Source organism: Gorilla gorilla, chromosome 6 (assembly GCF_029281585.2).
Source record: "Gorilla gorilla gorilla isolate KB3781 chromosome 6, NHGRI_mGorGor1-v2.1_pri, whole genome shotgun sequence".
Lineage (NCBI taxonomy): Eukaryota > Metazoa > Chordata > Mammalia > Primates > Hominidae > Gorilla > Gorilla gorilla.
Genome location: NC_073230.2, coordinates 168,449,666 through 168,475,796, shown reverse-complemented (window position 1 = coordinate 168,475,796; position 26,131 = coordinate 168,449,666). Strand labels below are relative to the sequence as shown.

The following is a 26,131-nucleotide window of genomic DNA, read 5'->3' as shown; positions in this document are numbered from 1 at the left end:
GGAACTCTGCGTCAGGAACCAGGGCCAAAGACCAAATATTAGAACACAAGATGCTCCTAGCACCCCTACTGTTCAGGAAATTATAATAGTTTTAGAAGCTCTGTACCAGGAACTGCAGACACAGACCAAACATATATTTCTTATTAAGTCCCAACCTGGAATCTTGATCAAGAATGAACTCCTTGTTCCCAATGGTACAAGGGATGAAATAAATGGCAGATAGTAGGAGCCAGGTTCCTCACTATTACAGTGAGAAGTTACAGATAAAAAATAGGGAAGCCTAGAATGATCTCTGTCATAATGAGTCAGAATATATATATATACAACCTAAGTATAAACTCACATTTAGCTTAACATATACATAGATGGTTCCACATAGAAACCTTTATAATTAAGTGGGTACATATAAGTTAGAAGACACACATATATTTCTTTGCACTGTCAGCTGTAAGTGTCATGACGCAATGACCACATTTAGTGGCCAGATGTAAGTTTTTCATACCATTCTCTAACAAAAGAAATCAGGGCTATTAGAAGAAATAGCTGAAACTAGGACTGGGACAGAAAATATATGAGCCAGGGTACTTTTGAAGTAACAGAAATAAATTATAAAAAAAAACCATGAAATTATGTAAAAGGAGCCAGTGGAAAGAGCTACCAATGGCCACAGCTATGAACAAAGAGCAACAAAATACTGTACAATTAGATAACCACCAAAAGATTAAAGTAACTATCTGTGGACCCATACTGGTATAAATAAATGATTAAACAGATATGCAAATGGGCTGAATAGAAATCTCTTATACAGAAGAATTCCAAATACCTGATATAGACAGCCATCAAGGAGGTGGGGCTAACTCCCCACTCCTTTAAGTATGAGCTCTGCATGATGACTTCCTCCAAAAGCATACATACAATATAGACATGGGAAAAAAGTAACCTCACAGTGAAAAACCTGAAAACACTGCCTCAACCAAGTGATAAAAGTTAACATTAATGGTGATAACACATCTTGAGAGCATGAAGTGACTACACTAGCACTTGCAAACCAAAAATAAAATTCAAAGATCTTTCCCACAACCACCTCTCCACCAGGGGACACCAAAGTTAACCTGGAAGACTGGTTCAGGCTATGATGGGAAAGAGGTGGTCAGACATGCCTCATGATGCCCTCCTCCCTTTTGGAATTCAGGAAAAGCCAATCAGCATTTAACATCAACACAACCTAAAATCTGATAAGAAACATTTACAATCTATTCTCTCTGAAGCCTGCTACCTGGAAGCTTCATCTCCATGACAAAACCTTGGTCTCCATAACCCCTTATCATAGCCCAGACACTCCTTTCTATTGATAGTAAGTCTTTCAACAAACTGCCAGTCAGAAAAATTTTAAATGTACCTATAACCTGGAAGCCCCACCCCACCCTAATCCATTGGGTTGTCCCACCTTTCTGGACCGAACCAATATATATCTTAAATACACTTGATTGATGTCTCCTATCTCCCTAAAATGTATAGAACCAACCTGCACCCCAACGACCTTGAGCACATGTTCTCAGGGTCTCCTGAGGGCTGTGTCAAGGGCCATGGTCACTCATATTTGGCTCAGAATACATCTCTTCAAATATTTCACAGTCTTTGACTCTTTTTGTGGACACACTACACATCTGCTCTGCTTCCCGCAAACCCCTAAACCCAGGCTGATTATGAGAAAAACCCCAAGTAAACCACAATGGAGGACATTCTACACAATACCTGACCAATCCTCCTAACACTGTTCCAGGTCCTCAGAAGTAAAGTCGGAGAGACTGTCACAGCCAAGAAGAGCCTGACATGATGACTAAATGTCCTATGGGATCCTAGATAGGATCCTGGGAGAGAAAAAGGCAGAACTAAGGGAAACCAAATAAGATGTGAGCTTATTTAATAATATAGTAATACCCAGTCATTAAGTATGACGAGAAATGATGTAAGATGTTGGTCAGGAGTGGTGGCTCATGTCTGTAATCCCAGCACTTTGGGAGGCTGAGGCGGGCGGATCACCTGAGATCAGGAGTTCAAGACCAGCCTGGCCAACGTGGTGAAACCTCATCTCTACTAAAAATACAAAAATTAGCCGGGCATGATGGCAGGCGCCTGTAATACCAGCTACTCAGGAGGCTGAGGCAGGAGAATCGCTTGAACCTGGGAGGCGGAGGTTGCAGTGAGCCGAGATCACGCCACTGCACTCCAGCCTGGTTGAGACTCTCTCTGGAAAAAAAAAAAAAAAAAAAAAAAGATGTTAAACCTATCTGATACATGTTGATATGTTAAAAAGAGGGGAAACTAGGTTGCGTCTACATGGGAAATCTGCATTTTCTTCCCAATTTCTGTATGAATCTAAAACTAATTTAAAATAAAACCTCTATTTAAAAATTGTAATTTTTTCAGATATCTGCTAAATTATTTGTACTAAAAATTAGTAATTGACAGTAACTACTCCTACTTTTAAAAATAAGAGCATTCATGATACTGCAAAGTAAATTATACAGACTAATATATACTTTCAAACAAATGCCCCTTTTACATGTTTTATGTTATGATAACATATATGTGTAAACATGGTCATATCATTTTTCTTATGGTGTAGTTCACTCTCTAAGAAAGCTGGTCATCTTAGAACCAGGGAAAAAAATTCACATTTTGGAGACTATTTCAATTTACGGCTGGACGTTTTCAAAGTATGACTTTGTGGAAAAAAAAAAAAATTTCAAATTGATTCATTGTGACTGGATCACTTATTCTAATGAATGCTTGTCTTTATTTTGTTTCCCAGCATTCCTTTCAGCTATGATACAACAGAAGCAAATATTTGCCACTGGAAAAAATATTCAAAGACACTCTTAGGTTAATCTATAGCTGATGACAGTCAGTCTAGTCTATATAGCAAGCAGCTTCAAGATATGATTACTTAGCTAAGAGGGAAATGGGACGTGACTGCTGCCTCATTCCCACGCCTCTCTGGACCTGATAATTTAGAGGAAGCTCACATTCGCAAGATAAAAATTTTCTTTTCTTTCTCAGTATTAAATATGCTGTCACAATAGAAGAAAGCTTTACTGACTTCTTAAATGATGTGTTGAGACCGGAAACCTAAAATGATAGTTACTGAGAATACTGCTAATGCCCTAAGTTTTTAGTCACACCCTCACCTAGGTAGGAACCTAACCAAAAGGGGAGAACTGTTGAACAAATTACGGGAGGTCAATGTTTTGGTCACAACTCCCGCATTAGGCCACACTGAGCAGGCAAAACCAGAATGGAGACACTCACGCTGAATGACACACAACAAAGCTGAAACTTTAAGGAAGTAGATAGATCCCAAAAGAGCTCCCTTTTTCCCTGAAGAGATTCCAGTCTACCTGAGTCAGCATAAAGAAGTCCCCTCTGCTTTAATTCTTACCAAAACAAGTAACTTGAAGTAATCTGATATTAACAAATCAGTTGTTATTTTCTATTGCTCTATTTCCGCCTTACACAACACAGTGTTCTGCTATTGCCCAGAGGGCACTGAGACCAAATAAAACTTGAAAATGCCACACTGAAAGCAAATAAGTCCTAATAACTCAATTTACAACGATAACAAAGAGTGACACCAATGCCCAAAGTTTTGATCAATATCTCAAAATTGAGAGGCTGACCAAAAGGGAGGAATTCTTACATCAAACAACATTTGGGCTTTAGAAGCCTCCCAAGGAGTCCTTGTAAAGAGTCGCGGCCGGGCGCTGTGGCTCACGCCTGTAATCCCGGCACTTTGGGAGCCGAGACGGGTGGATCATGAGGTCAGGAAATCGAGACCATCATGGCTTACAAGGTGAAACCCAGTCTCTACTAAAAAAAAATACAAAAACATTAGCCGGACTTGGTGGCGGCAGCCTGCAGTCCCAGCTACTCGGGAGGCCGGGACAGGAGAATGGCATGAACCCGGGAGGCGGAGCTTGCTGTGAGCTGAGATCGCGCCACTGCACTCCAGCCTGGGCGACAGAGTGAGACTCAGCCTCAAAAAAGAAAAAAGAAGAAGAAGAAGAAGAATCGCAACCTAATTTAGTATAGAAACAAACTGAAAATCTGACTTGGGAATATATCATGGTAACAAACAGCGGCGGTTCAGCCAATCACATCAGCCGAGTGTCAGTCAATGGCCGGCAGCCAGCTGTTCAAAACAAGTTCCAAGAAGGCAAATCCGGGCTGTAACCAGGTCTGTAACCAATCCAGCCACCTCTATACCTCACTTCTGTTTTCTGTATGTCACTTTTTTTCTCTGGCTATAAATATAACCCGCACATGTTGTGTGGCAGATCATTCTGAACCATTTTTGGTCTGGACTGCTGCCTGATTCTAGAACCACAAAAAAAAAGCCAGTTAAGATCTGCAAACCCACATTTGTTGTAATTTTGTATTTTAACAGTTGTGCCCTACAAAAGACATTAAGCTGAAATTAATTAAAAATCATTTACAGTCATGATTAGGTCATAAAAAATTGTCAAACATAACAATTCTTCAAAAAAAGCTAAAAAGTATATTTTAAAAATACTGTTGATGGAAAAAAGAGTGCAAAGTAGATAGGAAAATTATGTACAAAACTAAAAACAGAGGAGAAATTAAAAGTCAAATAATTGCATCAAACTGGAAACCTAGAAAAAATGGGTGATTTCCTAGTAAAAATACACATTAACAAAATGGGCACTGAAATAAGGCAACTATGAATATACCAATTAGCATAGAAAAGCTAAGAAAGGTCCTTAAAGATCTCCCAGTGGAAAAAGGCCCCAGGACCATCTGGGTCCATAGCTTAGTGTAAGCTGACTTAACTAAATGTGATTTTACACTCGTACATTGCATACATATGATGGTGGTCCCATGAGATAAAAATGGAGCTGAAAAATTCCTTCCTAGCCATCTTGTCATAAGCTCATGGCTCAACAAATTACTTTTTCTCTGTTCTGATACCATGAAAGGAAAATAAATCTCAGGACCCCCAAATCACTAAGCCAAGGGAAAAGTCAAGCTGGGAGCTATGTCAGGCAAACCTGCCCTCATTCTATTCCTAACTAAGATAGCTACAAAGATAAAAAGCTACATACCTCACTCACAATTTGCCCACAAAGAATTTCCTTTTGGACAAAGGACAGACAGCACTCAAAGTCATCCCTCACCTGAGACAGATGCATATCTGATTGCTTCCTCTGCCCTATTATTTATGTAAAAATGCAGATTCATTGAGCCAGACTAAATTGTGTATTCAGTGGAAGGCTGATGAAGGATTCAAAAGAACGCAACCTTTTGTCTCTAACCTACTTCTGACCTGGAAGCACCCCCACTTCCTGCTTCCAGTTGTCCCGCCTTACTGGGCCAAATGACTGTACATCTTACACGTCTCATGTATCCCTAAAATGTACAAAAGCAAGCTCTACCCTGGCCACCTTGGACACACATCGTCAGGACCTCCTGAGGCTGTGTCACGGGCGTGTCCTTAATCTTGGCAAAATAAGCTTTCTAAATTGACTGAGACCTGTCCCAGATATTCTGGGATCACAATCTACAATCACCATGGTGTTATGGTTGACTACAGCATTCAGCACAGAGACATGCTGTACAGGTTCGTAGCCTGGGAGCAATAGGCTATACTATGTAACTTAGGTGTGGAGTGGGCTACACCATCTAAGTTTTATAAGGACACTCTACAGTGTTCACACGAAGATGAAATCACCTAAGGACAGATTTCTCAGAAAGTATAACATCGTTACGAGATGCCTGAGTGTATTTTAAATGGTCAAAGCCTAGGAGAAAAAAAGAAACTTAACTCTTGTTATGGGTTAATAACAAAGCTTAAGAGAGTTAACATATTTCATCTAATCTAAGATGCCAATGATTAAAAGACATTATTTTATGCACCATCACAAATAGGTTGCCAATTAAACCGACTTTCTGAATAACACACAAATGTGAATTTACTTCTATTAATGCCAGGAAAGTAAAATGAAAAATAAATTATGGTTTTGACATGTTAAAGCAAATACGGCGGGGGTTAGCCTGAGGCCTTCCCTAAGCAAACAGAAACCGAACTTAGAGGCATGTGAACCGACTTAAAAAAATTCACAAACCAACCACAGTCAATGCCAAAAAGCCCAGCAGCCAGTTGGCTGTATGACTAGGGACGCTGAGGGAAGCATCCCCACCACAGGCGGTCGCCTAGCTGGAGCCACTGAGGAGCCTCACTTACGGGCCACCCTAAGAGCTCGAAGCCCCAAGCCGACTTCCGTTCTGGTGCTTCCTGCGTGATTCATGAACCATTCCTTTGCCGAAATAAACTCCGCTTAAATTTATTTTACCTAAAATCCTTTCAACAGACAAAGTCCAGTATTTACACTTAAAATACGGTTGTGAAAACTCACATCTACATCTGGTCTTCAATATTTTTCAAGTACTTTAACACTCTAAGAAAAACGAGCCACTGGAACGCAAATAAAAGCAAGTCGTGGGGTGCGCGTCTCCCTGGGGCTCTCCATGTTGCCCTCAGGGTTTCTCCCTTCTCTGTCCCGGATCCACCCCAAACAAACCCAAATTGGTCAAAAATTTAAAAACGAAACAACTCAGGTATGCTGTAATAATGAATAACAAAGCCACTTAATGATGGGCCACTTTGTAAAATAAAATAAATACAACTTGAGAAAGTGGAGCGCGAGGCAGCGCGGCCGCCTCAGCACTGAGCCGGGACGGAAAGCTTTTCCTCACCTTTCCTCGGGCAGCCTCGGGGACCATGAAGCCACAGCTTCCCCAGTCGTTCCTGAGGAGCTGAGGAGAAGGAGGCTGGGTGGTCCCTGGCCACGGTCCCCAGGTGTTCCTATAGAGCCAGCGGCGTCTCCCGAGTGGGTCCTGAGGAGGAGGAGGCTGGGTCCTCTCGGGTGTCCCTGTAGGGATGACGGCGCCTCCTGCGTAGGTCCTGAGGAGGCGGCTCGGCTCCGCCCCCTGGAGCCGCCGGGCTTCTGTGCCGGAACTCGGGCGCCTCTTGAGGTTCTGTGAGGCGGCATCGCGCCCCCTGACGGCCGTCGCAGGCGGTGCAGGATGCTCAGGTGCTCGCGGTTGAGCTGTGGCCTCGCCCCTCCGGTGGATCTCCGAAGTTCACTGTTCTGACAATTACACGCCATGACTTTTGAAAAACCAGCTGAGGCCGGGCGCGGTGGCTCACGCCTGTAATCCCAGCACTTTGGGAGGCCGAGGCGGGCGGATCGCGAGGTCAGGAGATCGAGACCATCCTGGCTAACACGGTGAAACCCCGTCTCTACAAAAAAAAAAAAACAAAAAAAAATTAGCCGGGAGTGGTGGAGGGTGCCTATAGTTCCAGCTACTCGGGAGGCTGAGGCAGGAGAATCGCTTGAACCCGGGAGGGGGAGGTTTCGGGGAGCCTCCCCTAAACAGAAAAGACTGACCCCCAGTCAGTGTTTTATTTTCCCTGATGACCGCAGGCCATGAACTTATGGAACAATAAGGTAATTAGGCTCTTGGACCCAGGGAAGTAGCTCCATGCCACCTGCCCTCATTTGCTGAGCATTTTGGTTTCTCGGATCTGCTACTCAGTTTCCAGTCTCTTCCTCCCTGCCAATGCTGCCAGCGTGCCTCTTCTGCAAGCAGCAACTGCCTTCCACCTTCCATTCTCTACTCTTTAGCCATCATCTGGCTGGACTTTTCAGAATGGACTGCAAAGGAGAATAAACTGGCTGAGTCTGAGGGTGCACTCACGTGCAAAGTTGCAAGCTTTAATGTACCCATCTTGGCAGATTTTGGCTCCTTAGAGTTCTTTCTCATTTGGGGATCTCATGTGCCCTCTGATGAGGTGGGCTCACTGACTGTCTGCGCTGGTGGCATCTGGCAGCACCTTGTCACGTGCACCTAGGTAAGAACCTGGCTGCACCTGATGCTTAGCCAAACGGGGAACCCACAGTTCTGTGTATCAGGTGATGTTTAATCTCTGGAGGTTAATGAACGTGAGGGAGCGATACTGTCTGGGACTCTCCACATATTGCGTCTGAGTCACTGAAGGAAAAGAATGTGGGGTCTGTTTGCTGGGACTGGACACCTCCATAATCACATGCTCCATGAAATGCAGGCAGGAGATCTCGCTTTCTACCTCTGGGATGGGAGTGTGCAGTTTCAGAATGAGACTAGCCCACACAACTGACTCTTTATTTGGGAAAGAGAAATGAAATCAGATGCAGCAATTTAATATCCACTAAGATGATATGTTAATCACAAACACTCTTCTGGTTTTTAGAAATGTGAATGTTATTTACACTAGGTTAAAAAACCTGAATATCCAACAGCATGACACCGACTAAAGAAATACTGGCACACTCTGGAACCTTGCACACCACTTATTGGCATGGGAACAATGGGAACACGCCTATGCAAAGATGTGCATGGAAATTAGAAGAATGCAACACTGTAGAACAGATGTGACTAGGTGCATGATCAAGAGCACACAAGACCAAGCCTGCCTCTGCACACACAAGACCGCGCCTGAGTCTGCACCACGTGACGGGACCATTGTGGAGCAAGCCGGGGAGATTTTGATGTAGGCAACAGAGGCGTCACTTAGGGACCAGACCCTAAAACAACCCTAACCCTGGACCCTGACCCTAAAACAACCCTAACCCTGGACCCTGACCCTAAAATAACCCTAACCCTGGGCCCTGACTCTAAAACAAACCTAACCCTGGGCCCTGACCCTAAAACAACCGTAACCCAGGGCCCTGACCCTAAAACAACCCTAACGCTGGGCCCCGACCCTAAAACATCCCTACCGCTGTGCCCTGACCCTAAAACAACCCTAACACTGAGCCCTGGCCCTGACTCTAAAACAACACTAAACCTGGCCTGGCCCTGACCCTAAAACAACCCTAACCCTGGGCCCTGGCCCAGAGCCTAAAACCCTAACCCTGGGCCCTGGCCCTGACCCTAAAACACCCCTAGCCCTGGGCCCTGGCCCTGACCCTAAAACAACCCTAACCCTGGGCCCTGGCCCTGTGCCGAAAACCCTAACCTTGGGCTCTGGCCCTGAGCCTGAAACCCCAACCTTAGGCCCTGGCCCTGAGCCTAAAACCCTAACCCTGGGCCCTGGCCCTGAGCCTAAAACCCTAACCCTGGGCCCTAACACTAAAACAACCATAACCATGGGCCCTGACCCTAAAACAACTCTAACCCTTGGCCCTGACCCTAAAACAACCCCAAACCTGGGCCCTGACCCTAAAACAACCCTAACCCTGGGCTCTGACCCTAAAACAACCATAACCCTGGGCCCTGGCCCTGACCCTAAAACAACCCTAACCCTCGGCCCTGGCCATGACCCTAAAACAACCCTAACCCTGAGCCCTGGACCTGACCCTAAAACAACCCTAAACCTGGGCCCTGGCCCTGAGCCTAACACCCTATCCCTGGGCCCTGGACCTGAGCCTAAAACCCTAACCCTGGGCCCTGACCCTACAACAACCCTAAACCTGGGCCCTGGCCCTGACCCTAAAACAACCCTAACCCTGGGCCCTGACCCTAAAACAACCCTAAACCTGGGCCCTAACCCTAAAACAACCCAAACCCTGGGCCCTGACCCTAAAACCCTAACCCTGGGCCCTGGGCCTGAGCCTAAAACCCTATCTCTGGTCCCTGGCCCTGAGCCAAAAACCCTAACCCTGGGCCCTGGCCCTGAGCCTAAAACCTTAACCCTGGGCCCTGGCCGTGAGCCTAAAACCCTAACCCTAGGCCCTGGCCCTGAGCCGAAAACCCTAACCTTGGGCTCGGGCCCTGAGCCTGAAACCCCAACCCTGGGCCCAGGCCCTGAGCCTAAAACCCTAAACCTGGGCCCTGGCCCTGAGCCTAAAACCCTAACCCTGGGCCCTAAACCTAAGAGAACCATAACCCTAGGCCCTGACCCTAAAACAACCCTAACCCTGGGCCCTGACCCTAAAACAACCCTAACCCTGGGCCCTGACCCTAAAACAACCCTAACCCTGGGCCCTGACCCTAAAACAACCATAACCCTGGGCCCTGGCCCTGACCCTAAAACAACCCTAACCCTGGGACCTGGCCATGACCCTAAAACAACCATAACCCTGAGCCCTGGCCCTGACCCTAAAACAACCCTAAACCTGGGCCCTGGCCCTGAGCCTAAAACCATAACCCTGGGCCCTGGCCCTGAGCCAGAACCATAACCCTGGGCCCTGAACCTAAAACAACCCTAACTTTGGGCCCTGGCCCTGACCCTAAAACCCTAACCCTGGGCCCTGACCCTAAATCCCTAACCCTAGGCCCTGACCCTAAAACTCTAATCCTGGGCCCTGGCACTGACCATAAAAACCTAACCCTGGGCCCTGGCCCAGAGCCTAAAACCCTAACTCTAGGCCCTGGCCCTGAGTCTAAAACCCTAACCCTGGGCCCTGGCCCTGAGCCTAAAACCCTAACCCTGGGCCCTGGCCCTGACCCTAAAACCCTAACCCTGGGCCCTGGCCCTGACCCTAAAACCCTAACCCTGGGCCCTGGCCCTTACCCTAAAACCCTAACCCTGGGCCCTGACCCTGATCAAAAAACCCCAACTGTGGGCCCTGACCCTAAAACAACCCTAACCCTGGGCCCTGACCCTAAAACAACCCTAACCCTCGGCCGTGACCCTAAAACAACCCTAACCCTGGGCCCTTACCCTAAAAAAACCCTAACTCTGGGCCCTGACCCTAAAACAACCCTAACACTGGGCCCTGACCCTAAAACAACCCTAACTTTGGGCCCTGGCCCTGACCCTAAAACAACCCTAACCCTGGGCCCTGGCCCTGAGGCTAAAACCCTAACCCTGGGCCCCGGGCCCTGCCCCTAAAGCCCTAACGCTGGGCCCCGGGCCCTGGTCCTAAAGCCCTAACCCTGGGCCCCGGGCCCTGCCCCTAAAGCCCTAACCCTGGGCCCCGGGCCCTGGCCCTAAAGCCCTAACCCCCAGGGCCCCGGGCCATGGCCCTGAAGCCCTAACCCTGGGCCCCGGGCCCAGGCCCTAAAGCCCTAACCCTGGGCCCCGGGCCCTGGCCCTAAAGCCCTAACCCTGGGCCCCGGGCCCTGGCCCTAAAGCCCTAACCCTGGGCCCCGGGCCCTGGCCCTAAAGCCCTAACCCTGGGCCCCGGGCCCTGGCCCTAAAGCCCTAACCCTGGGCCCCGGGCCCTGGCCCTAAAGCCCTAACCCTGGGCCCCGGGCCCTGGCCCTAAAGCCCTAACCCTGGGCCCCGGGCCCTGGCACTAAAGCCCTAACCCTGGGCCACGGGCCCTGGCCCTAAAGCCCTAACCCTGGGCCCGGGGCCCTGAGCCTAAACCCCTAACCCTGGGCCCTGGCCCTGAGCCTAAAACCCTAACCCTGGGCCCTGGCCCTGAGCCTAAAACCCTAACCCTGGGCCCAGGCCCTCAGCCTAAAACCCTAACCCTGGGACCTGGCCCTCAGCCTAAAACCCTAACCCTGGGCCCTGACCCTGAGCTTAAAACCCTAAACCTGGGCACTGACCCTGAGCCTAAAACCCAAACCCTGGGCCCTGCCCCTAAAACAACCCTAACCATGGGCCCTGACCCTAAAACAACCCTAACCTTGGGCCCTGACGCTAAAACAACCCTAACCCTGGGCCTTGACCCTAAAACAACCCTAACCCTAGGCCCTGACCCTAAAACAACCCTAACCCTGGGCCCTGACCATAAAACAACCCTAACCCGGGGCCCTGACCCGAAAACAACCCTAACCCTGGGCCATGACCCTAAAACAACCCTAACCCTGGGCCCTGACCCTAAAACAACCCTAACCCTGGGCTCTGACCCTAAAACAACCATAACCCCGGGCCCTGGCCCTGACCCTAAAACAATCCTAACCCTGGGCCCTAGCCATGACCCTAAAATAACCCTAACCCTGAGCCCTGGACCTGACCCTAAAACAAACCTAAACCTGGGCCCTGGACCTGAGCCTAAAACCCTATTCCTGGGCCCTGGCCCTGAGCCTAAAACCCTAACCCTGGGCCCTGACCCTAAAACAACCCTAAACCTGGGCCCTGGCCCTGACCCTAAAACAACCCTAACCCTGGGCCCTGACCCTAAAACAACCCTAACCCTAGACCCTGACCCTAAAACAACCCTAACCCTGGGCCCTGACCCTAAAACAACCCTAACCTTGGGCCCTGACCCTAAAACAACCCTAACCCTGGGCCCTGACCGTAAAACAACCCTAACCCTGGGCCGGGACCCTAAAACAACCCTATCCCTGGGCCCTGACCCTAAAACACCCCTAACCCTGGGCCCTGTCCCTAAAACAACACTAACCCTGGGCCCTGACCCTAAAACAACCCTAACCCTGGGCCCCGACCCTAAAACAACCCTAACTTAGGACCCCGGGCCCTGACCCTAAAACAACCCTAACCCTGGGCCCCGGGCGCTGACCCTAAAGCCCTAACCCTAGGCCCCGGGCCCTGGTCCTAAAGCCCTAAACCTGGACCCCGGGCCCTGGTCCTAAGCCCTAACCCTGGGCCCCGGGCCCTGCCCCCTAAAGCCCTAACCCTGGGCCCCGGGCCCTGGCCCAAAAGCCCTAACCCTGGGCCCCGGGCCCTGGCCCTACAGCCCTAACCCTGGGCCCCGGGCCCTGCCACTAAAGCCCTAACCCTGGGCCCCGGGCCCTGGCCCTGAAGCCCTAACCCTGGGCCCCGGGCCCTGGCCCTAACACCCTAACCCTGGGCCACGGGCCCTGGCCCTAAAGCCCTAACCCTGGGCCCAGGGCCCTAAGCCTAAAACCCTAACCCTGGGCCCTGGCCCTGAGCCTAAAACCCTAACCCTGGGCCCTGGCCCTCAGCCTAAAACCCTAACACTGGGCCCTGGCCCGGAGCCTAAAACCCTAACCCTGGGACGTGGCCCTGAGCCTAAAACCCTAACCCTGGGCCCTGGACCTGAGCGTAAAACCTTAACCCTGGGCCCTAACCGTGAACCTAAAGCCCTAAACTTGGGCTCTGGCCCTGAGCCTGAAACCCCAACCCTGGGCCCTAGACCTGAGCCTGAAACCCTAACCCTGGGCCCTAACCCTAAAACAAACGAAACCCTGGGCCCTGACGCTAAAACAACCGTAACCCTAGGCCCTGACCCTAAAACAAACCTAACCCTGGGCCCTGACCCTAAAACAACCCTAACCCTGGGCCCTGACCCTAAAACAACCCTAACCCAGGGCCCTGACCCTAAAACAACACTAACCCTGGGACCTGACCCTAAAACAACACTAACCCTGGGCCCTGACCCTAAAACAACCCTAACCCAGGGCCCTGACCCTAAAACAACCCTAACCCAGGGCCCTGACCCTAAAACAAAACTAACCCTGGGCCCTGACCCTAAAACAACACTAACCCTGGGCCCTGACCCTAAAACAACCCGAACTTAGGGCCCCGGGCCCTGACCCTAAAACAACCCTAACCCTGGGCCCCGGGCCCTGGCCCTAAAGCCCTAAACCTGGTCCCCGGGCCCAGGCCCTAAAGCCCTAACCCTGGACCACGGGCCCTGTCCCTAAAGCCCTAACCCTGGGCCACGGGCCCTGGCCCTAAAACCCTAACCCTGGGCCCTGGCCCAGAGCCTAAAACCCTAACCCTGGGCCCTGACCCTAAAACAACCCTAACCCTGGGCCCTGACCCTAAAGCAACCCTAACCCTGGGCCCTGACCCTAAAACAACCCTAACCATGGGCCCTGACCCTAAAACAACCCTAACCCTGGGCCCTGACCCTAAAACAACCCTAACCCTGGGCCCTGACCCCAAAACAACCCTAACCCTGGGCCCTGTCCCTAAAACAACCCTACCCCTGGGCCCTGACCCTAAAACAACCCGAACCCTTGGCCCTGACCCTAAATCAACCCCAACCCTGGGCCCTGACCCTAAAACAACCCTAACCCTGGTCCCTAACTCTAAAACAACCATAACCATGGGCCCTGGCCCTGACCCTAAAACAACCCTAACCCTGAGCCCTGGCCATGACCCTAAAACAACCCTAACCCTGGGCCCTGACCCTGACCCTGAAACAACCCTAAACCTGGGCCCTGGCCCTGAGCCTAAAACCCTAACCCTGGGCCCTGGACCTGAGCCTAAAACCCTAACCCTGGGCCCTGACCCTAAAACAACCCCAACTTTGGGCCCTGCCCCTGAGCCTAAAACAACGCTAACCCTGGCCCCTGGCCCTCACCCTAAAATAACCCTAACCCTGGGCCCTGGCCCTGAGGCTAAAACCCGAACCCTGGGCCCCGGGCCCTGCCCCTAAAGCCCTAACGCTGGGCCCCGGGCCCTGGTCCTAAAGCCCTAACCCTGGGCCCCGGGCCCTGCCCCTAAAGCCCTAACACTGGGCCCCGGGCCCTGCCCCTAAAGCCCTAACGCCCTGGGCCCAGGGCCCTGCCCCTAAAGCCCTAACGCCCTGGGCCCCGGGCCCAGGCCCTAAAGCCCTAACCCTGGGCCCCGGACCCAGGCCCTAAAGCCCTAACCCTGGGCCCCGGGCCCAGGCCCTAAAGCCCTAACCCTGGGCCCCAGGACCTGGCCCTAAAGCCCTAACCCTGGGCCCCGGGCCCTGGCCCTAAAGCCCTAACCCTGGGCCCCGGGACCTGGCACTAAAGCCCTAACCCTGGGCCCGGGGCCCTGAGCCTAAAACCCTAACCCTGGGCCCTGGCCCTGAGCCTAAAACCCTAACCCTGGGCCCTGGCCCTCAGCCTAAAACCCTAACCCTGGGCCCTGGCCCTCAGCCTAAAACCCTAACCCTGGGCCCTGACCCTGAGCTTAAAACCCTAACACTGGGCCCTGACCCTGAGCCTAAAACCCTAACCCTGGGCCCTGACCCTGAGCCTAAAACCTTAACCCAGGGCCCTGACCCTGAACCTAAAACCCTAAACTTGGGCTCTGGCCCTGAGCCTGAAACCCCAACCCTGGGCCCTGGACCTGAGCCTGAAACCCTAACCCTGGGCCCTGACCCTAAAACAACCCTAATCCTGGGCCCTGCCCCTAAAACAACCCAAACCATGGGCCCTGACCCTAAAACAACACTAACCCTGGGCACTGACGCTAAAACAACCCTAACCCTGGGCCCTGACCCTAAAACAACCCTAACCCTGGGCCCTGAGCCTAAAACAACCCTAACCCTGGGCCCTGACCATAAAACAACCCTAACCCGGGGCCCAGACCATAAAACAACCCTAACCATGGGCCAAGACCCTAAAACAAACCTCACCCTGGGCCCTGACCCTAAAACAACCCTATCCCTGGGCTCTGACCCTAAAACAACCATAACCCCGGGCCCTGGCCCTGACCCTAAAACAATCCTAACCCTGGGCCCTAGCCATGACCCTAAAACAACCCTAACCCTGAGCCCTGGACCTGATCCTAAAACAAGCCTAAACCTGGGCCCTGGCCCTGAGCCTAAAACCCTATCCCTGGGCCCTGGCCCTGAGCCTAAAACCCTAACCCAGGGCCCTGACCCTAAAACAACCCTAAACCTGGGCCCTGGCCCTGACCCTAAAACAACCCTAACCCTGGGCCCTGACCCTAAAACAACCCTAACCCTGGACCCTGACCCTAAAACAACCCTAACCCTGGGCCCTGACCCTAAAACAACCCTAACCCTGGGCCCTGACCCTAAAACAACCCTAACCCTGGGCCCTGACCGTAAAACAACCCTAACCCTGGGCCGGGACCCTAAAACAACCCTAACCCTGGGCCCTGACCCTAAAACAACCCTAACCCTGGGCCCTGTCCCTAAAACAACCCTAACCCTGGGCCCTGACCCTAAAACAACCCTAACCCTGAGCCCTGACCCTAAAACAACCCTAAGCCTGGGCCCTGAACCTGAAACAACCGTAACCCAGGGCCCTGACCCTAAAACAACCCTAACCCTGGGCCCTGACTTTAAAACATCCCTACCCCTGGGCCCTGACCCTAAAACAACCCTAACCCTGGGCCCTGACACTGAGCCTAAAACCCTAACCTTGGGCTCTGGCCCTGAGCCTGAAACCCCAATCCTGGGACCTGGCGCTGAGCCTAAAACCCTAACCCTGGGCCCTGGCCCTGAGCCTAAAACCCTAACCCTGGGCCCTAACCCTAAAAGAACCATAACCCTGGGCCCTGACCCTAAAACAACCCTAACCCTGGGCCCTGACCCTAAAAGAAGCCTAACCCTGGGCCCTGACCCTAAAACAAACCTAACTCTCAGCCCTGACCCTAAAACCACCATAACCCTGGGCCCTAGCCCTGACCCTAAAACAACCCTAACCCTGGGACCTGGCCATGACCCTAAAACAACCCTAACCCTGGGCCCTGGCCCTGATTCTAAAACAACCCTAAACCTGGACCCTGGCCCTGAGCCTAAAACCCGAACCCTGGGCCCTGGACCTGAGCCTAAAACCCTAACCCTGGGCCCTGGCCCTGAGCCTAAAACCCTAACCCTGGGCTCTGGCCCTGAGCCTAAAACCCTAACCCTGGGCCCTGGCCCTGACCCTAAAACCCTAATCCTGGGCCCTGGCCCTTACCCTAAAACCCTAACCCTGGGCCCTGGCCCTGATCAAAAAACCCTAACCGTGGGCCCTGACCCTAAAACAACGCTAACCCTGGGCCCTGACCCTAAAACAACCCTAACCCTGGGCCCTGACGCTAAAACAACCCTAACCCTGGGCCCTTACCCTAAAAAAACCCTAACTCTGGGCCCTGACCCTAAAACAACCCTAACACTGGGCCCTGACCCTAAAACAACCCTAACCCTGGGCCCTGGCCCTGACCCTAAAACAACCCTAACCCTGGGCCCTGGCCCTGACCCTAAAACAACCCTAACCCTGGGCCCTGGCCCTGAGCCTAAAACCCTAACCCTGGGCCCTGGACCTGAGCCTAAAACCCTAACCCTGGGCCGTGACCCTAAAACAACCCTAACTTTGGGCCCTGGCCCTGACCCTAAAACACCCCTAGCCCAGGGCGCTGCCCCTGACCCTAAAACAACCCTAACCCTGGGCCCTGGCCCTGACCCTAAAACAACCCTAACCCTGGGCCCTGGCCCTGAGCCTAAAACCCTAACCCTGGGCCCTAGCCCTGAGCCGAAAACCCTAACCTTGGGCTCTGGCCCTGAGCCTGAAACCCCAACCCTAGGCCATGGCCCTGAGCCTAAAACCCTAACCCTGGGCCCTGGCCCTGAGCCTAAAACCCTAACCCTGGGCCCTAACACTAAAACAACCATAACCATGGGCACTGACCCTAAAACAACCCTAACCCTTGGCCCTGACCCTAAAACAACCCCAACCCTGGGCCCTGACCCTAAAACAACCCTAACCCTGGGCTCTGACCCTAAAACAACCATAACCCCGGGCCCTGACCCTAAAACAACCCTAACCCTGGGCCCTGACACTGAGCCTAAAACCCTAACCTTGGGCTCTGGCCCTGATCCTGAAACCCCAATCCTGGGCCCTGGCCCTGAGCCTAAAACCCTAACCCTGCGCCCTGGCCCTGAGCCTAAAACCCTAACCCTGGGCCCTAACCCTAAAAGAACCATAACCCTGGGCCCTGACCCTAAAACAACCCTAACCCTGGGCCCTGACCCTAAAAGAACCCTAACCCTGGGCCCTGACCCTAAAACAAACCTAACTCTCAGCCCTGACCCTAAAACCACCATAACCCTGGGCCCTAGCCCTGACCCTAAAACAACCCTAACCCTGGGACCTGGCCATGACCCTAAAACAACCCTAAACCTGGGCCCTGGCCCTGAGCCTAACACCCTATCCCTGGGCCCTGGACCTGAGCCTAAAACCCTAACCCTGGGCCCTGACCCTACAACAACCCTAAACCTGGGCCCTGGCCCTGACCCTAAAACAACCCTAACCCTGGGCCCTGACCCTAAAACAACCCTAAACCTGGGCCCTAACCCTAAAACAACCCAAACCCTGGGCCCTGACCCTAAAACCCTAACCCTGGGCCCTGGGCCTGAGCCTAAAACCCTATCTCTGGTCCCTGGCCCTGAGCCAAAAACCCTAACCCTGGGCCCTGGCCCTGAGCCTAAAACCTTAACCCTGGGCCCTGGCCGTGAGCCTAAAACCCTAACCCTAGGCCCTGGCCCTGAGCCGAAAACCCTAACCTTGGGCTCGGGCCCTGAGCCTGAAACCCCAACCCTGGGCCCAGGCCCTGAGCCTAAAACCCTAAACCTGGGCCCTGGCCCTGAGCCTAAAACCCTAACCCTGGGCCCTAAACCTAAGAGAACCATAACCCTAGGCCCTGACCCTAAAACAACCCTAACCCTGGGCCCTGACCCTAAAACAACCCTAACCCTGGGCCCTGACCCTAAAACAACCCTAACCCTGGGCCCTGACCCTAAAACAACCATAACCCTGGGCCCTGGCCCTGACCCTAAAACAACCCTAACCCTGGGACCTGGCCATGACCCTAAAACAACCATAACCCTGAGCCCTGGCCCTGACCCTAAAACAACCCTAAACCTGGGCCCTGGCCCTGAGCCTAAAACCATAACCCTGGGCCCTGGCCCTGAGCCAGAACCATAACCCTGGGCCCTGAACCTAAAACAACCCTAACTTTGGGCCCTGGCCCTGACCCTAAAACCCTAACCCTGGGCCCTGACCCTAAATCCCTAACCCTAGGCCCTGACCCTAAAACTCTAATCCTGGGCCCTGGCACTGACCATAAAAACCTAACCCTGGGCCCTGGCCCAGAGCCTAAAACCCTAACTCTAGGCCCTGGCCCTGAGTCTAAAACCCTAACCCTGGGCCCTGGCCCTGAGCCTAAAACCCTAACCCTGGGCCCTGGCCCTGACCCTAAAACCCTAACCCTGGGCCCTGGCCCTGACCCTAAAACCCTAACCCTGGGCCCTGGCCCTTACCGTAAAACCCTAACCCTGGGCCCTGACCCTGATCAAAAAACCCCAACTGTGGGCCCTGACCCTAAAACAACCCTAACCCTGGGCCCTGACCCTAAAACAACCCTAACCCTCGGCCGTGACCCTAAAACAACCCTAACCCTGGGCCCTTACCCTAAAAAAACCCTAACTCTGGGCCCTGACCCTAAAACAACCCTAACACTGGGCCCTGACCCTAAAACAACCCTAACTTTGGGCCCTGGCCCTGACCCTAAAACAACCCTAACCCTGGGCCCTGGCCCTGAGGCTAAAACCCTAACCCTGGGCCCCGGGCCCTGCCCCTAAAGCCCTAACGCTGGGCCCCGGGCCCTGGTCCTAAAGCCCTAACCCTGGGCCCCGGGCCCTGCCCCTGAAGCCCTAACCCTGGGCCCCGGGCCCTGGCCCTAAAGCCCTAACCCCCAGGGCCCCGGGCCCTGGCCCTGAAGCCCTAACCCTGGGCCCCGGGCCCAGGCCCTAAAGCCCTAACCCTGGGCCCCGGGCCCTGGCCCTAAAGCCCTAACCCTGGGCCCCGGGCCCTGGCCCTAAAGCCCTAACCCTGGGCCCCGGGCCCTGGCCCTAAAGCCCTAACCCTGGGCCCCGGGCCCTGGCCCTAAAGCCCTAACCCTGGGCCCCGGGCCCTGGCCCTAAAGCCCTAACCCTGGGCCACGGGCCCTGGCCCTAAAGCCCTAACCCTGGGCCCGGGGCCCTGAGCCTAAACCCCTAACCCTGGGCCCTGGCCCTGAGCCTAAAACCCTAACCCTGGGCCCTGGCCCTGAGCCTAAAACCCTAACCCTGGGCCCAGGCCCTCAGCCTAAAACCCTAACCCTGGGACCTGGCCCTCAGCCTAAAACCCTAACCCTGGGCCCTGACCCTGAGCTTAAAACCCTAACCCTGGGCACTGACCCTGAGCCTAAAACCCAAACCCTGGGCCCTGCCCCTAAAACAACCCTAACCATGGGCCCTGACCCTAAAACAACCCTAACCCTGGGCCCTGACGCTAAAACAACCCTAACCCTGGGCCTTGACCCTAAAACAACCCTAACCCTAGGCCCTGACCCTAAAACAACCCTAACCCTGGGCCCTGACCATAAAACAACCCTAACCCGGGGCCCTGACCCGAAAACAACCCTAACCCTGGGCCATGACCCTAAAACAACCCTAACCCTGGGCCCTGACCCTAAAACAACCCTAACCCTGGGCTCTGACCCTAAAACAACCATAACCCCGGGCCCTGGCCCTGACCCTAAAACAATCCTAACCCTGGGCCCTAGCCATGACCCTAAAATAACCCTAACCCTGAGCCCTGGACCTGACCCTAAAACAAACCTAAACCTGGGCCCTGGACCTGAGCCTAAAACCCTATTCCTGGGCCCTGGCCCTGAGCCTAAAACCCTAACCCTGGGCCCTGACCCTAAAACAACCCTAAACCTGGGCCCTGGCCCTGACCCTAAAACAACCCTAACCCTGGGCCCTGACCCTAAAACAACCCTAACCCTAGACCCTGACCCTAAAACAACCCTAACCCTGGGCCCTGACCCTAAAACAACCCTAACCTTGGGCCCTGACCCTAAAACAACCCTAACCCTGGGCCCTGACCGTAAAACAACCCTAACCCTGGGCCGGGACCCTAAAACAACCCTATCCCTGGGCCCTGACCCTAAAACACCCCTAACCCTGGGCCCTGTCCCTAAAACAACACTAACCCTGGGCCCTGACCCTAAAACAACCCTAACCCTGGGCCCCGACCCTAAAACAACCCTAACTTAGGACCCCGGGCCCTGACCCTAAAACAACCCTAACCCTGGGCCCCGGGCGCTGACCCTAAAGCCCTAACCCTAGGCCCCGGGCCCTGGTCCTAAAGCCCTAAACCTGGACCCCGGGCCCTGGTCCTAAGCCCTAACCCTGGGCCCCGGGCCCTGCCCCCTAAAGCCCTAACCCTGGGCCCCGGGCCCTGGCCCAAAAGCCCTAACCCTGGGCCCCGGGCCCTGGCCCTACAGCCCTAACCCTGGGCCCCGGGCCCTGCCACTAAAGCCCTAACCCTGGGCCCCGGGCCCTGGCCCTGAAGCCCTAACCCTGGGCCCCGGGCCCTGGCCCTAACACCCTAACCCTGGGCCACGGGCCCTGGCCCTAAAGCCCTAACCCTGGGCCCAGGGCCCTAAGCCTAAAACCCTAACCCTGGGCCCTGGCCCTGAGCCTAAAACCCTAACCCTGGGCCCTGGCCCTCAGCCTAAAACCCTAACACTGGGCCCTGGCCCGGAGCCTAAAACCCTAACCCTGGGACGTGGCCCTGAGCCTAAAACCCTAACCCTGGGCCCTGGACCTGAGCGTAAAACCTTAACCCTGGGCCCTAACCGTGAACCTAAAGCCCTAAACTTGGGCTCTGGCCCTGAGCCTGAAACCCCAACCCTGGGCCCTAGACCTGAGCCTGAAACCCTAACCCTGGGCCCTAACCCTAAAACAAACGAAACCCTGGGCCCTGACGCTAAAACAACCGTAACCCTAGGCCCTGACCCTAAAACAAACCTAACCCTGGGCCCTGACCCTAAAACAACCCTAACCCTGGGCCCTGACCCTAAAACAACCCTAACCCAGGGCCCTGACCCTAAAACAACACTAACCCTGGGACCTGACCCTAAAACAACACTAACCCTGGGCCCTGACCCTAAAACAACCCTAACCCAGGGCCCTGACCCTAAAACAACCCTAACCCAGGGCCCTGACCCTAAAACAAAACTAACCCTGGGCCCTGACCCTAAAACAACACTAACCCTGGGCCCTGACCCTAAAACAACCCGAACTTAGGGCCCCGGGCCCTGACCCTAAAACAACCCTAACCCTGGGCCCCGGGCCCTGGCCCTAAAGCCCTAAACCTGGTCCCCGGGCCCAGGCCCTAAAGCCCTAACCCTGGACCACGGGCCCTGTCCCTAAAGCCCTAACCCTGGGCCACGGGCCCTGGCCCTAAAACCCTAACCCTGGGCCCTGGCCGAGAGCCTAAAACCCTAACCCTGGGCCCTGACCCTAAAACAACCCTAACCCTGGGCCCTGACCCTAAAGCAACCCTAACCCTGGGCCCTGACCCTAAAACAACCCTAACCATGGGCCCTGACCCTAAAACAACCCTAACCCTGGGCCCTGACCCTAAAACAACCCTAACCCTGGGCCCTGACCCCAAAACAACCCTAACCCTGGGCCCTGTCCCTAAAACAACCCTACCCCTGGGCCCTGACCCTAAAACAACCCGAACCCTTGGCCCTGACCCTAAATCAACCCCAACCCTGGGCCCTGACCCTAAAACAACCCTAACCCTGGTCCCTAACTCTAAAACAACCATAACCATGGGCCCTGGCCCTGACCCTAAAACAACCCTAACCCTGAGCCCTGGCCATGACCCTAAAACAACCCTAACCCTGGGCCCTGACCCTGACCCTGAAACAACCCTAAACCTGGGCCCTGGCCCTGAGCCTAAAACCCTAACCCTGGGCCCTGGACCTGAGCCTAAAACCCTAACCCTGGGCCCTGACCCTAAAACAACCCCAACTTTGGGCCCTGCCCCTGAGCCTAAAACAACGCTAACCCTGGCCCCTGGCCCTCACCCTAAAATAACCCTAACCCTGGGCCCTGGCCCTGAGGCTAAAACCCGAACCCTGGGCCCCGGGCCCTGCCCCTAAAGCCCTAACGCTGGGCCCCGGGCCCTGGTCCTAAAGCCCTAACCCTGGGCCCCGGGCCCTGCCCCTAAAGCCCTAACACTGGGCCCCGGGCCCTGCCCCTAAAGCCCTAACGCCCTGGGCCCAGGGCCCTGCCCCTAAAGCCCTAACGCCCTGGGCCCCAGGCCCAGGCCCTAAAGCCCTAACCCTGGGCCCCGGACCCAGGCCCTAAAGCCCTAACCCTGGGCCCCGGGCCCAGGCCCTAAAGCCCTAACCCTGGGCCCCAGGACCTGGCCCTAAAGCCCTAACCCTGGGCCCCGGGCCCTGGCCCTAAAGCCCTAACCCTGGGCCCCGGGACCTGGCACTAAAGCCCTAACCCTGGGCCCGGGGCCCTGAGCCTAAAACCCTAACCCTGGGCCCTGGCCCTGAGCCTAAAACCCTAACCCTGGGCCCTGGCCCTCAGCCTAAAACCCTAACCCTGGGCCCTGGCCCTCAGCCTAAAACCCTAACCCTGGGCCCTGACCCTGAGCTTAAAACCCTAACACTGGGCCCTGACCCTGAGCCTAAAACCCTAACCCTGGGCCCTGACCCTGAGCCTAAAACCTTAACCCAGGGCCCTGACCCTGAACCTAAAACCCTAAACTTGGGCTCTGGCCCTGAGCCTGAAACCCCAACCCTGGGCCCTGGACCTGAGCCTGAAACCCTAACCCTGGGCCCTGACCCTAAAACAACCCTAATCCTGGGCCCTGCCCCTAAAACAACCCAAACCATGGGCCCTGACCCTAAAACAACACTAACCCTGGGCACTGACGCTAAAACAACCCTAACCCTGGGCCCTGACCCTAAAACAACCCTAACCCTGGGCCCTGAGCCTAAAACAACCCTAACCCTGGGCCCTGACCATAAAACAACCCTAACCCGGGGCCCAGACCATAAAACAACCCTAACCATGGGCCAAGACCCTAAAACAAACCTCACCCTGGGCCCTGACCCTAAAACAACCCTATCCCTGGGCTCTGACCCTAAAACAACCATAACCCCGGGCCCTGGCCCTGACCCTAAAACAATCCTAACCCTGGGCCCTAGCCATGACCCTAAAACAACCCTAACCATGAGCCCTGGACCTGATCCTAAAACAAGCCTAAACCTGGGCCCTGGCCCTGAGCCTAAAACCCTATCCCTGGGCCCTGGCCCTGAGCCTAAAACCCTAACCCAGGGCCCTGACCCTAAAACAACCCTAAACCTGGGCCCTGGCCCTGACCCTAAAACAACCCTAACCCTGGGCCCTGACCCTAAAACAACCCTAACCCTGGGCCCTGACCCTAAAACAACCCTAACCCTGAGCCCTGACCCTAAAACAACCCTAAGCCTGGGCCCTGAACCTGAAACAACCGTAACCCAGGGCCCTGACCCTAAAACAACCCTAACCCTGGGCCCTGACTTTAAAACATCCCTACCCCTGGGCCCTGACCCTAAAACAACCCTAACCCTGGGCCCTGACACTGAGCCTAAAACCCTAACCTTGGGCTCTGGCCCTGAGCCTGAAACCCCAATCCTGGGACCTGGCGCTGAGCCTAAAACCCTAACCCTGGGCCCTGGCCCTGAGCCTAAAACCCTAACCCTGGGCCCTAACCCTAAAAGAACCATAACCCTGGGCCCTGACCCTAAAACAACCCTAACCCTGGGCCCTGACCCTAAAAGAAGCCTAACCCTGGGCCCTGACCCTAAAACAAACCTAACTCTCAGCCCTGACCCTAAAACCACCATAACCCTGGGCCCTAGCCCTGACCCTAAAACAACCCTAACCCTGGGACCTGGCCATGACCCTAAAACAACCCTAACCCTGGGCCCTGGCCCTGACTCTAAAACAACCCTAAACCTGGACCCTGACCCTAAAACAACCCTAACCCTGGGCCCTGTCCCTAAAACAACCCTAACCCTGGGCCGGGACCCTAAAACAACCCTAACCCTGGGCCCTGAACCTAAAACAACCGTAACCCAGGGCCCTGACCCTAAAACAACCCTAACCCTGGGACCTGACTTTAAAACATCCCTACCCCTGGGCCCTGACCCTAAAACAACCCTAACCCTGGGCCCTGACACTGAGCCTAAAACCCTAACCTTGGGCTCTGGCCCTGAGCCTGAAACCACAATCCTGGGCCCTGGCCCTGAGCCTAAAACCCTAACCCTGGGCCCTGGCCCTGAGCCTAAAACCCTAACCCTGGGCCCTAAACCTAAAAGAACCATAACCCTGGGCCCTGACCCTAAAACAACCCTAACCCTGGGCCCTGACCCCAAAAAGAACCCTAACCCTGGGCCCTGACCCTAAAACAAACCTAACTCTCAGCCCTGACCCTAAAACCACCATAACCCTGGGCCCTAGCCCTGACCCTAAAACAACCCTAACCCTGGGACCTGGCCATGACCCTAAAACAACCCTAACCCTGGGCCCCGGCCCTGACTCTAAAACAACCCTAAACCTGGGCCCTGGCCCTAAAACAACCCTAACCCTGGGCGCTGACCCTAAAACAACCCTAACCCTGGGCCCTGACCCTAAAACAACCCTAACCCTGGGCCCTGACCCTAAAACAACCCTAACCCTAGGCCCTGACCCTAAAACAACCCTAACTCTCGGCCCTGACCCTAAAACAACCCTAACCCGGGGCCCTGACCCTAAAACAACACTAACCCTGGGCCCTAATCCTAAAACCCTAACCCTGGGCCCTGGCCCTGAGCCTAAAACCCTATCTCTGGTCCCTGGCCCTGAGCCTAAAACCCTAACCCTGCGCCCTGGCCCTGAGCCTAAAACCTTAACCCTGGGCCCTGGCCCTGAGCCTAAAACCCTAACCCTGGGCCCTGGCCCTGAGCCGAAAACCCTAACCTTGGGCTCGGGCCCTAAGCCTGAAACCCCAACCCTGGGCCCTGGCCCTGAGCCTAACACCCTAACCCTGGGCCCTGGCCCTGAGCCTGAAACCCTAACCCTGGGCCCTGACCCTAAAACAACCCTAACCCTGGGCCCTGACCCTAAAACAACCATAACCCTGGGCCCTGGCCCTGACCGTAAAACAACTCTAACCCTGGGCCCTGACCCTAAAACAACCCTAACCCTGGGCCCTGACCCTAAAACAACCATAACCCTGGGCCCTGGCCCTGACCCTAAAACAACCCTAACCCTGGGACCTGGCCATGACCCTAAAACAACCATAACCCTGGGCCCTGGCCCTGACCCTAAAACAACCCTAAACCTGGGCCCTGGCCCTGAGCCTAAAACCATAACCCTGGGCCCTGGACCTGAGCCTAAAACCCTAACCCTGGGCCATGAACCTAAAACAACCATAAATTTGGGCCCTGGCCCTGACCCTAAAACCCTAACCCTGGGCCCTGACCCTAAAACCCTAACCCTGGGCCCTGACCCTAAATCCCTAACCCTGGGCCCTGACCCTAAAACTCTAACCCTGGGCCCTGGCCCTGACCCTAAAAACCTAACACTGGGCCCTGGCCCTGAGCCTAAAACCCTATCCCTGGGCCCTGGACCTGAGCCTAAAACCCTAACCC

At 54.3% G+C, this 26,131-nt stretch overlaps 1 protein-coding gene across 1 annotated transcript in view; it reads right to left on the bottom strand.

The window, feature by feature from the left end:
* The window catches only part of LOC129523817 (uncharacterized), a 163,637-nt gene that overhangs the window by 3,214 nt on the left and 134,292 nt on the right, over positions 1-26,131 (bottom strand). The window contains exon 3 of the mRNA XM_063708885.1: positions 6,775-7,321. Coding sequence (XP_063564955.1) covers positions 6,775-7,321 — 547 coding nt within the window. The remainder of the gene's footprint in view (positions 1-6,774; positions 7,322-26,131) is intronic.